At 42.9% G+C, this 12,249-nt stretch overlaps 1 protein-coding gene across 2 annotated transcripts in view; it reads left to right on the forward strand.

Moving 5' to 3' along the window:
* Positions 1–12,249, forward strand: part of SCG3 (secretogranin III) — a 40,174-nt gene that overhangs the window by 25,010 nt on the left and 2,915 nt on the right. For both annotated transcript variants that reach the window (XM_011928621.1, XM_011928622.1), the window contains one exon: positions 7,385–7,465. In XM_011928621.1, the coding sequence (XP_011784011.1) occupies positions 7,385–7,465 (81 nt within the window). The remainder of the gene's footprint in view (positions 1–7,384; positions 7,466–12,249) is intronic.

Consider the following 12,249-nt stretch of genomic DNA (forward strand, 5'->3'; position numbering starts at 1 on the left):
AGAGTCTTGCTCTGTCGCCCAGGCAGGGGGAGTGCAATGGTGCGATATCTGCTCACTGCAACCGCCGCCGTCCAGGTTCAAGCAATTCTCCTGCCTCAGCCTCCCAAGTAGCTGGGATTACAGGCATGTGCCACCACCGCCAGCTAATTTTTGTATTTTTAGTAGAGATGGGGTTTCACCGTGTTGGCCAGGCTGGTCTCAAACTCTTGACGTCAGGTGATCCACCCAATCCATTCAGCCTACCAAAATACTGGGATTGCAGGTGTGAGCCACCATGCCCAGCCCAGGGTTATTCTTTGCAATGGCTCTCCTAAAACATTAAAAAGAAGGCAGGAATTTGGGGTTAAAATTAGTCCCTCTGCTATTGTTCAGAGATGTAATTTATTCATGTTGCCCTTGACCCCATTACTCTGGGATAAGGACAACTGACTCTAATATAGTTTAGAAAACACCAACTAAGTTTAAGCCAAGGACTAACAATTTCTAAGAAAAAAAATGTAATTAATCCCCAAAAGGACATACTGACATATATCTTTGTGTTCATAGTTGTTTTATTGCATTTTTCTCAAGGGCTATTTTGCTTCTCTGTTATGAAACCCAGTGAGAAAACACCCATTGTCTCTAGGTAGAAAAAGAAAATCATCCATCTGAGTGGAGGCAGGGTTGACTGGGTTTTCTGGGACAGTTATTCAGCAAGAAATAAACACTTATTCCAATGACATGCCTAACGCTGTGCCTAGGAAGCAGCTACAGAAGGAATATAAGAACGAATTCCTGCCTTTGAGGACTCAAGCAAGCTTTGAAATGGCCCAAGAATAGTCCTTAACCCATATGCTGGCAAGTGCAACACAGGCCACATACATGCACACATATCCCACTTATTGATGAGCCAGACATATATAGAACAGGATCCCTTCAGGACAGAAAGTTGGAGGACGTGACAGAGTAGAATAAAGGATGAGGTAATGGTCCAGCTAAGACCACTTACGGAAATAATTATAAGCAGAACACATTGGCAGTAGTATCTGTGGGGAGTCTGTTTTGGCCTTGCAGTGTGTGAGGTGATAGCCCCATCTAACCACAGCAACCGTTTATTAACCATGCCTAGCATGAACTGGTTTCCGTGAGGAATATAAGTAATAATAATACTCTACATTTATATCATGCTTCAGTTTACAAAGCATGTTTCTATGCATCTCATTTCCAGCTTAATGTAAAAAACATCCAACTTCATTATCAATAATGAAAAATGATACATTCACCTTTGAAAATAGTTTAAACTATTTAAACTACGGTTTCCACAGGGACCCACATTAAGAATAGTGTTTTTCAATGTCAGTCTAGTTGTCTGACTGATTCAATAATTATTCCTAAATTTGTATGGATATTCTAATAAATTATAATTTATTCTAACTTCAACCAAATCTATAAATTTACTTTTCAAGTAAATTGCTCTCTGAAGACCAAAGCAAACTGCTTTCAAACTTTATTTCATAATCTAAGTGTGGCTCTTTTTGCCAGTTGGATGTTTACTCATTCACATCTGTTCTGTGGGTCTCTGAAAGTCTTTTTTTTAGTCATCCAAGGGATGAGATAAGCATTATAACACCCATAAACTCACTCCAGTGCTATCATTTAAGTTTATGGCTGGACAATAAAATTAGGTTGGAAAAGGTGATCTCTAGGATAACTTTCACTTAAATGTCCTATCATCATCATATCTTTTTTACAGGAGCCAGAAAAGTTAGCCTATTTAATAAATTGGTAATAAGTTGCCTAATTCATGTGGCTACACTTATTTTTTAAGCAACATAAGAGAATTCACGCCTCCCTTCAAGTCTCCGGGGATTCTGCTAGAAATGTCCAAAAATAATGAGTCCAATATTCTCCCCTGGGAGTCAGCAAGTGTGTGAGGAAGTCCCAAGTAGGCTTGGGAGAGCTATATATCAAAATGGATTTTTCAAGAACAACAAAAGGGAATTTCTTTCTATATGTACAAATCATGAGTCTCCTTTTTAGCATTCACCCCTTGATTTACAAACCAGTAAAACAAGGCCCAGAAGATGAGCGACTTGCTCAAGATCTCATGGCCAGAGTGGTGGAGCTGGCCTTGAACCCATGTTTTCTAACTCTTCTTCCAGTGCTCTTCCAGTCTTCCATGCTGCATCTAATGGGCATGTAAAATGTCATCATTATGCAGAATCTTGAATCTCACAGCTCTATGGCCTGTGTCAGCACCCATGCATCAGTATCAGTTGCTTTGCTTCATCCAGTTCAAAAGTGCAGTCATGTAATCTTGGCATAATTTTAAGTATTATATCAAACGTTAATTTTTATAAACACTCTTTCACAAAACCTAATGTCTTTAGTACATGCAGTATGCAATAGGCCAACCTTATTGATTTATACACTTTCCCCAGAGGGAGACAGTCAGGACAGCATAGCAGAGTAAGGACAAATTCATGTTTAGAAAAGATATTTTTTTCACAGTGTTAAAAACCAGAACAGCCAGAAAAACAAGGCTGCATCTTGATTCTGGCCCTTTTCCCATCTGCTTCAGCGTATGTTTTAAGGCTTGTGCTCTATTACCTCAGCCATGAGCTATTTTTTTTCCAAAGGAAGATGAAATAAATTGAGGAAAAAAATAGTCCAGCTTTCCAAAGTCGACTCTCATAAGGTTTTCAGTGCATACTGTGTAAATAGAAGATTTGCTTTACAGCTCCTGCAAAGAGAAAAGTCAACATGAGCCAGCTGCTTTGCTCCAAGAGCAAAAGAGTACCTGATATGATTCCCATTGTTGCCAATGCTCTTGTAAGCATGTGGAGGTCTTAAAACTGGTGGCAGTGGTTCCCAAACTTTGCTGCACATTGGAGCCACCTCGGGATCATTAAGAAGTACAAATGTTTGGTCCCTAGTCCCAGATATTCTGATTTAATTGGTCTGAGCAGCAATTTGGACATTGGGCCTTTAAAATTTTTCGCTAAGTGATTTTAATGTGCATCAAAGTTTGAAAACCACTGCCTTGTCAGCCAGTTTAACAACAACAGCAGACACTCAATTTCTCTAGTCTAAAAGGTGAATTTGACCCAGCCCCAGTCATTAAAGGCTCCATATTTATTTTGGTTCAAAACCAGGCTCTAACCCTGTATTAGTTCCCTCTCATGCTGCTAATAAATACATACCTGAGACTGGGTAATTTGTAAAGGAAAAAGGTTTAATTGACTCACAGTTCCTGAGGAGGCCTCAGGAAACTTATAATCATGGTGGAAGGGGAAACAAACACATCCTCCTTCACATGACGGTAGGAAGGAGAAGTGCTGAGCAAATGGGGAAAAGCCTCTTACATAACCATTTGATCTTGTGAGAACTCATTCACTATTACAAGAACAGCAGCATGAGGGTAACCGCCCCCATGATTCAATTACCTCCTACTGGGTCCCTCCCATGACACATGGGGATTATGAGAACGACAATTCAAGATGAGATTTGGGTGGGACCCAACCATATCAGACCCTTACTTAGCTATGTCGCCTTGGGCATGTCATTTAACCTTTTTCAGCCTTAGTTTCTTCATCAATAAAATGAGAACAATGATATTTAATTAATAGAATTCTATGAAGAACGACATATGGATATAGTATACCTATCACACTTGTGTTTTAAATGTTCTGATATAGCTGTCATTTAAGTTTAGAATCCATTACATTTCAAGTCTTTCAAATAAATCATTCATTTTCACTAAAAAAAAAAGGGGGGGGCAGAGATAAATCTATGCCATTTATATGTTTTTTTAAGACGTAGTTTCCTAGTTTGGATTCCGTGCTCACTGGGCAATCTTCTTTTTTTTTTTTTTTTTTTTTGAGATGGAGTCTCACTCTGTCACCCAGGCTGGAGTGCAGTGGCCGGATCTCAGCTCACTGCAAGCTCCGCCTCCTGGGTTCACGCCATTCTCCTGCCTCAGCCTCCCGGGTAGCTGGGACTACAGGCGCCACCACCTCGCCCGGCTAATTTTTTGTAGTTTTTAGTAGAGACGGGGTTTCACCGTGTTAGCCAGGATGGTCTCGATCTCCTGACCTCGTGATCCGCCCGTCTCGGCCTCCCAAAGTGGTGGGATTACAGGCTTGAGCCACCGCGCCCGGCCGCTCACTGGGCAATCTTCTAATTGCAATTTGGCTTCTATATAGAAAGCCTTCATCCATTTACTCATTGACAAACATTTCTTGAGAGCTTACTCTCTGTCAGTCCTTGTTCTAGGCAAGAGGGTACATCAGCAAACAACATATTTCTAAGGGAGGAAGACAGTAAACTTAATAAATTATATGCTACAGTAGAAGGTGATAAGTAGTCACCTTCTGATGGATAAAAATAAAGCATGAAAGAGGATGAGAATGATGGGGTGTTCTGTTATAAATTAGGGAAACTGTCCTAATTATATGTTATGATCCCTAAGATACTAGTCTTACTAGAATTGCAGTCCAATTTTCTTTAAGCTATAGTAAATACATTCTCTGTTGTGAGTTGATAATGTCAATATAGTGAATAAAATAGCTTTTCATACATTAAATACTGTTTAAAATTCCATACCATTTTTATAGGTAGTGGGTTCCTGAACAGAAAGCAGCCTAATGCAATAATGCCGAGACCTTTAATTTATTTTTCTTTTGAGGCAGAATCTGGCTGTGTTGCCCAGGCTGGAGTGCAGTGGTGCAATCTTGGCTCACTGCAACCTCCACCTCCTGGGCTTAAGCAGTCCTCCTCCCACCTCAGCCTCCTAATAGCTGGAACTACAGATGCACACCACCACGCCTGGCTAATTTTTTTTTTTTTTTTTTTGGTAGACATGGGGTTTTTCCATGTTGTCCAGGCTGGTCTCAAACTCTTCAGTTCAAGCCATCCACCCACCCCGGCTTCCCAAAGTGCTGGGATCACAGGTGTGAGCCACAGAGCCTGGTCAAGGCCTCTATTTCAAACTGTCTTATGTTGAGTTCCCTCCAAGGCATGCACTAAGAGAAGGATTTGAGGTGAAGTAGCTTCATTGGGAAGTGACCCCAGGAAGCACCACTGCAGGGTAGGTACATGAGCACGAAGGGAAAGAGGCCAATATAACGTGTGATAATGACCAAACTTTCAACATCGGCAACTGGAGCTCAATCCTATTGAAAACTTCTGGGAAACAGTAGAATATGCCTGAGGATCAAAAAAGGTGATGCATTGATCTACCCATTTCATCCGTCATCAGTTGAGGGCAGCTCTATTAGCTAGCTATGAAGAGGGAGGCATGAGAGTGGGCAATGTCTGCCCCACTATGGTGAAAATTTCGTTTATTTTACTCTTCTAATTTGGAATTTTTAATGGAGTGTTTAAACAGACCAAGCTGTGGTTTTCCTTATCCCAAATAAGCTCTAACATCATGATATTGATATCAGAGAAGATAGTAGAAAAAAATGTTTAAAATTATTTAAAGAACAAGACTATTTTCAGACATACTCAAAAGTTTCAGAAGTCCTAACGACCTAATGTGCAAATGACAAATTATTCATTAAAGTGAGCCCTATGGGGATCAGTAATTTGATTTAAACTCTTTAAAATAATGAAGTTGCAATGTTTAGAAATGGTCTACACTAAGATTTCTCTCCTTGCTCAAAATGCCTTATCTAACTGAATTAATATGAAATAGAAAACATTGCATTTTAAAAATAATTATTTATGTATCTATTTATTAGTAGAGATAGGGTCTTACAATGTTGTGCAGGCTGGTCTTGAACTCCTGGCCTCAAGCAATCTTCCCTCCTCAGCCTCCCAGACTGCTGAAATCAAGGCAGTTTCTACACCAACTATTGAAGCAACTAAGGACTAAAAATTGTGGATCTCTTCTGGTGTCCATTTACCCCTTTTTGCGTAGGAGTCTCTGTGCTTCTTTGGGAACCAGATGACACAGATCTTCAGTGGTAAGGCAAGAGTAGGCTTCAAGATCAGGAAGAAAGATGCTCAGAAAGTCACTTAGGTAAATGCAGTGGGGGCAATTGGAACATGGTCAACTCTTAAGGCAGTATTATTGTACACGGACAGTAGTTGGAGGTACCCAGGTTCAAGCCTGGCTCTGCTACTTTTTAGCCATGTGATTATGACTTTATGTCTCTGTGCTTCAGTTTCTTCACCTGTGAAATGGGGATGATAATAGGACTGCCTCAAAAAGTTGTCATGAAGAATAAATAAGACAGTGCATTTTGGAGCATAAAGCAGTCCTCAGCACATGATAAGCACACAATACAGGTAGCTCAACCAAGAGGACTGTGCAGTAGAGTAGAGGTAACAGGGCTCAGATGCAGCTCAGAATGGGGTGGTCACCACACTGAGCTCTGCAGCTATTGCTTCTGCAGAGGCTCTGGACTTTGAAAGCCTCTTTTTGTAGGCCATCTGGTACTTTCTAGAGGCCTGGTTTCTTGGTGCTGACTCCCTAAGCTTTAGGACCTCTCAAGCTTTAGGGCCTCACCTGGTTAAGAGAATGGCTGATTTCTTTGATACAGAACAAAGCAACATTACTGTCCATGTCTGAAGGTGAGGTCTTACCCTGCAGATAATGCAGGTAGCGGAAACTAAGCAGATCAGAGTCCAAATGCCAACTGTTATTTCCTGTGTAGCCTTAGCCTACTCACTTCGCCTCTCTGAGCCCCAGATTCCTCACCTGTCAGTGGACGGTAAATATCCACTTGCAGACATAAGTGCAGGTAAAGGGCATCACAGAGTAGGTGCATGAGAGATGCCTGGTGTTCTTGTGCCACACTTGAGGCCCTTCGAACAGTGTTTACATCCTGGGGAGTTTGATTAGAACCAGTTCTAAGGTTTACCATCCAAACCTCTTTGTCTAAGTTTTTACACGCCCCCTGCCAGAATTGGGCAGAAGACTTAGAGCTGCTTACATAAAGCCACACATTTGGACTTTTAACTGAAGTGATGGAATCTTTAAGTATCTGCCACTCTCATTCAAGTCCTTGGCCTGATGATGCTCCTCAGTTTGGAAGAACCATCCCTAACCAGAAATGAACTAACCTAGGGGCCCATCTGTCTAGTAAACCGAATCAAAACTCTTCTCTGCCAGGACGTCAAGGTGGATTTATTTGTGTGTGGGAATCATGCCCCTTGACACTTACCAACTTGATTCTTCCTCCTGGAACCTCATCCCCACCTGCTCTCCTTGACCTAAACCCCTCAACACACAAACACACATATGCACATGCAAATATGTACATTGCCTAGTTAGGGAAACAACCTTGAAAGTGCTGCATACGTCTAATATTTGTGGTTTTGAATATAAGTGTGGTCTCTAAAATGAGATGTCGTGATATTTTCTGAGTGTTTGATTTAGTTCTCTTACCTCTTCCAGGAAAAACAGAAGCCTATTTGGAAGCCATCAGAAAAAATATTGAATGGTTGAAGAAACATGACAAAAAAGGAAATAAAGAAGGTAGGACCGGGTGTGGTTGTACATTGCAAACTTCACCCATTTGTCAGGGGGTCTTTCTATATAAAAATTCCCACAATCAAATTGACTGTGCCAAAGTCTCCCCGCAGAGCCCAAAAAAGACTGAAGTCACCTCTCAGATGCAGAGGGGAACAGAACCTCCATTTCTCTTATTATTCAAATTAGCCTTTCAAGCAAAGACGTTTTCTTTTGTTTTACATTTTATTACGAAAAATGTCAAGCAAACATAGAACTAATAGTGTAATGGATCCCCGTGTCTTCAGCACCCTTCTTCAATAATTATCAGATGCTGCCAGTCTTGTTTTATCTAGCCCCCCTTTCTTGGAGTATTTTAAACAACGGCATTTTCTGAGCACATATTTCATGCGCCCTGCAGTCACAAAAGCAGTCACTCACCTATGTAAAGGAAACACAGAACCAGGCCCTGTTCTAAGTGCCAGAGATGCCCCGCCCAAGGAGTGCACAGCGTCATTAGAGCTATGGTTGGTCCTGCTCTGTGATGTCATGGATAGGTGTGTTACTGCCCAGGAGGCGAGAAGATGGGGTGGATCTTCGTACTAGGACAGAGACAGTTGAGAGAAGGGCCACAGGAAAGCCCTTCCTGGAAAGCTGAGAATGAATCTGCCAAGTGAGGAGAGATGGAGACAGAGGAAACACTAGGTACCAAGACAGAAAGGGACCAAGGAGAGGGGTTGTTCTAGGAACTGGAGCCATTCATGTCCCCAGGAACACTGGATGTTTGTGGAGAAGAGCAGCGGACAGGGTTGGGAAGTGGGCAGAGGCCATGTCAGGAAGATGTTTGTGCACCCTTCAGAGGAGGTTGATTTTAGCCAAGAGAGCCTAAATTGGGGCCTAATTCGGTTAAGAACTGAGAAACCCATCTGGCAGCAGTGTGACTACAGATTGAAAAAATAAGACCCCAGAAGGCAGGAGAGAGATAAGGAGGCAAGACAGAGATCTGGAGCAGAAATATGGGGCTGTAAACCAGGGGACAACAGAGGAAATAAAAAGGAAGGGAGGAACTCGAGAGCTATATGGAGAAGGAGGATTCTGATATGATTCCCAGGTATCTGGCCAGAGCAGTTGCAAAGTGATGCCTTCCAAAGAAACAAGTAATGCTTCTCAAACTTTAAAGTGCATCCAAATCACCTGGGGGACTTCTTAAATATCCCACTGCCCAGGTTGCGCTGCAGCATCACTAAATCAGAAATTCTGGGAACAGAGCTCTGGCATCAGTATTTTTTCAACTCCCCAGGTTATTCCAGCATGCAGCCAAGTTTGCAAACCTCTGAGATACAGCACAGAGGGAGAAAGAGGTATTTTCAGCACCCTCTTAGCTTGGGTCTTCTAAGTTGAGTGTGATGGCAATAATTATCAATATTCATGCATACTTTATTTGGTTCAAAATGATTTGAATTTCCAGGCTGTCAGTTATACTAAAATCGACATGAACTGTATTTCATCAAATCTGTCATTGATTAAAAATGCACCATTGTTTTATGTGCTATTAAATTACAACATGCCATCAATGACTACAAAGACTTTAAAAATTAAAATGTTCATCTTAGAATCACTGTAGTACGCTGTGTACCAAAATACATTCCAAAGCCATGGTAAATTGTATGGTACATCAATTTGGAGTATTTGTTACTGTTTTCACTGATTAGCATACGAATCAGACTCCTGGTCATAATCAACAACATCTTGCAATTCAGTGTTCCCATTCCAGAAATGACCAACCTGGTGAAGCGTGGAACTCTGGTGCTTGCATATGGAAGGCTCTGTTAGCAAACTTCAGAATAATAGCATTGGGTTCGATGCTCCCTTTTGTCTCTGGGAAATATGCAGTATGCTCTCTTCAAGACAGAAACTCTTTCTCCACTGCTGTCATATGTGCTCTGCTTGACTTGGGGTCATCTCTCAAAGCCTGTGGGGGATCGAAGTCCTCGGGCTATGCAGTGGCTGCCGCTGTATAAGCAGGGAGAATTACTATTAGTTCTGACCTTTCTTACCCATCGTTGCCACCCTTTGTTTGGTAAGGGACTGGGTGACCTGAATCCCCTTCTCAAACCCAGGAAAGGGAGGATCCATGTGATGTGATAGTGAGGATAATGAGAAAATCTTATGTAGCCTTGAAAAAATATGCTTTTAAAAAGTGAATCACCTCCCTTCTCTCCTTTGAGCCTTACAACCTTAAAACTTCCTTTAAGGTTAGCAGGATGGCAACTAGCTTATGTCTCCTAACACCCAGCTAGGGCAGAGTTGGCATTAGACCAAAGGGCCTTTCCTCTGCACTATGCCGGTTTTCCCACTGCACACAGTAATAGCCACGCCAGAAACATACAATTTTTCCTTTTCAAAAGAAAGCAAAATATTTGCCTGTTTGTCGATTCAAATCACTGGACCTCTTCGCATCTGTCTTTGGGAGTCTGCCTCTTTTTTGGGGGGGGGGATGGAGTCTCCCTCTGTCACCTAGGCTGGAGTGCAGTGGCGCCATCTCGGCTCACTGCAAGCTCCGCCTCCCGGGTTCACGCTATTCTCTGCCTCAGCCTCCCCATTTAGTAGAGATGGGGTTTCACTGTGTTAGCCAGGATGGTCTCGATCTCCTGACCTAGTGATCCGCCTGCCTTGGCCTCCCAAAGTGCTGGGATTACAGGGGTAAGCCACCGCGCCCGGCTGGGAGTCTGCCTTTTATTCCATTAAAGATGTTGATACTGCAGCCTATTCTGCAGAGCCAGCATTAATGAACCAGTAATGAACAAGAAGTGCCCTTTGTGCCCTAGGGGTCAGGAATAAAGGAATCATCGCCTTAGGTGCAGTGCCCACAAAATGTATGTTCAGCTTCGTTCTCTACTTCATGTCTGGGAGAATGGGAAAAGTGAAAAACAAAAACAAAAGGGAGCATTTATTGAACATTTGCTTTGTACCTGTTAGATGTTTTATAGTCAGTACTGCAAGGCTGTGGAATGGTCAATCAATGACCAGCATTCAGAACCTGACTCTACCACTACCTGAACAAGTGACTTACCCCCTCTTTTCTGTTTCTTCATCTCTGAAATGAAGACACTAATGCTTACCCATGAGTATCAAAAAAACAACCCTCAACATGCTTTTTCCTATTCTCTCACTCAACACAACAATCAACACAGAAGACTTCTGTGACCAAATGTGTGGGGGTTTCTCCCCACCACCAAGCAAGCAATCAATTCTGCAGCCAACACCAGCTAGGTGTCCGCCAATTCAATTCCAACACTATCTACCTAGAGACAGCCTCAGACATCACAGGGTGAGGGCACAGTCCCAAAGGAGCGCCCCCTCCTTCCCACCAGTTGCATGTCCAGGCCTCTGGAACAGCTGGCTGACTGGCTGCAAGTTTCGGTTTCCACAGCCTCCTCTTAGGGTTCAGTTAATTTGCTAGAGTGGGTCTGGTGTGGTGGCTCACACCTGTAATCCCAGCACTTTGGGAGGCCAAGGTGGGAGGATCGCTTGAGGCCAGGAGTTTGAGACCAGCCTGGTCAACATAGCGAGACCCCATCTCCACAGAAAATTTAAAAATTCGCCAGGTGGGCCAGGTGCAGTGGCTCACACTTGTAATCCCAGCACTTTGGGAGGCCGAGGCAGGTGGATCACGAGGTCAGGAGTTCGAGACCATCCTGGCCAATATGGTGAACCTCCATCTCTACTAAAAGTACAAAAATTAGCTGGGCATGGTGGCATGTGCATGTAGTCCCAACTGCTTGGGAGGCTGAGGCAGGAGAATGGAGTGAACCCGGGAGGCAGAGCTTGCAGTGAGCTAAGAGCACCCCTGTACTCCAGCCTTGGCGACAGAGCGAGACTCCATCTCAAAAAAAAAAAAAAAGAATTAGCTAGGTGTGGTGGTGCACGCTTGTAGTCCCAAGCTACTTAGGAGGCTGAGGCAGGAGGATCACTTGAGCCCAGAAGTCCAAGGCTGCAGTGAGCCATGATCATACCACTGCATCCAGCCTGGGTAAAAGAGTGAGACTTTGTCTAAAAAAAGAAGAAAAAGATTGCTAGAATTCAGAGAAATGCATATACTGGCTTATTAAAAGGATATTTTAAAGGATACAAATAAAAAACCAGATGAAGAGATACACAGGGCAAGGTCTGGAAGAGTCTAGAGTGCAGGAGCTTCCATCCTTGTGGAGCTGGGGTGCACTAACCTTCCGGCATGTGAATGAGTTTTTGTTCACCTCCCTGTCAGCTTCCACATGTTCACCTATCTGGAAGCCCCTGAACCCTGCCCTCTTGGGCCTTTCATGGAGACTTCATTGGCTGGACATGATTGACAACCATGTAGAAATGTGATTGGACAAAAAGGGCATGGTCTAAACCCAGTAAAGCCTGTCTCTTTGGATTCTTCTTGACCTCTCTGTGCAGCATTGCTTCCTCCAGGGTACAGGGCAGGACCCTCTATGGATCAAGGGTCTTATAACCCACAATCAGATTAGAGTCCTGCCTTGGCCAGGTGAAAGGAGGGCAGGTCAGAGAAAGATTCTGCTTCCTGAGGCCTTCTTCTCAGGCCCAGAGTGCCCCAACTTTATGACAAAGGGCTGAAACAAGGGCTATGAGAGTTATAAGCCAGGAATCATGGACAAAAACGTATATAGATAGTTAGATGATGGATGGATGGAAAGAAAGAAAAGAAAGAAGAAAGAAAGAAAGAAAGAAGAAAGAAAGAAAGAAAGAAAGAAAGAAAGAAAGAAAGAAAGAAAGAAAGAAAGAAAGAAAGAAAGAAAGAAAGAAAG

This window comes from Colobus angolensis, unplaced genomic scaffold (assembly GCF_000951035.1).
Source record: "Colobus angolensis palliatus isolate OR3802 unplaced genomic scaffold, Cang.pa_1.0 Scaffold78, whole genome shotgun sequence".
NCBI classification, from domain to species: Eukaryota; Metazoa; Chordata; class Mammalia; order Primates; family Cercopithecidae; genus Colobus; species Colobus angolensis.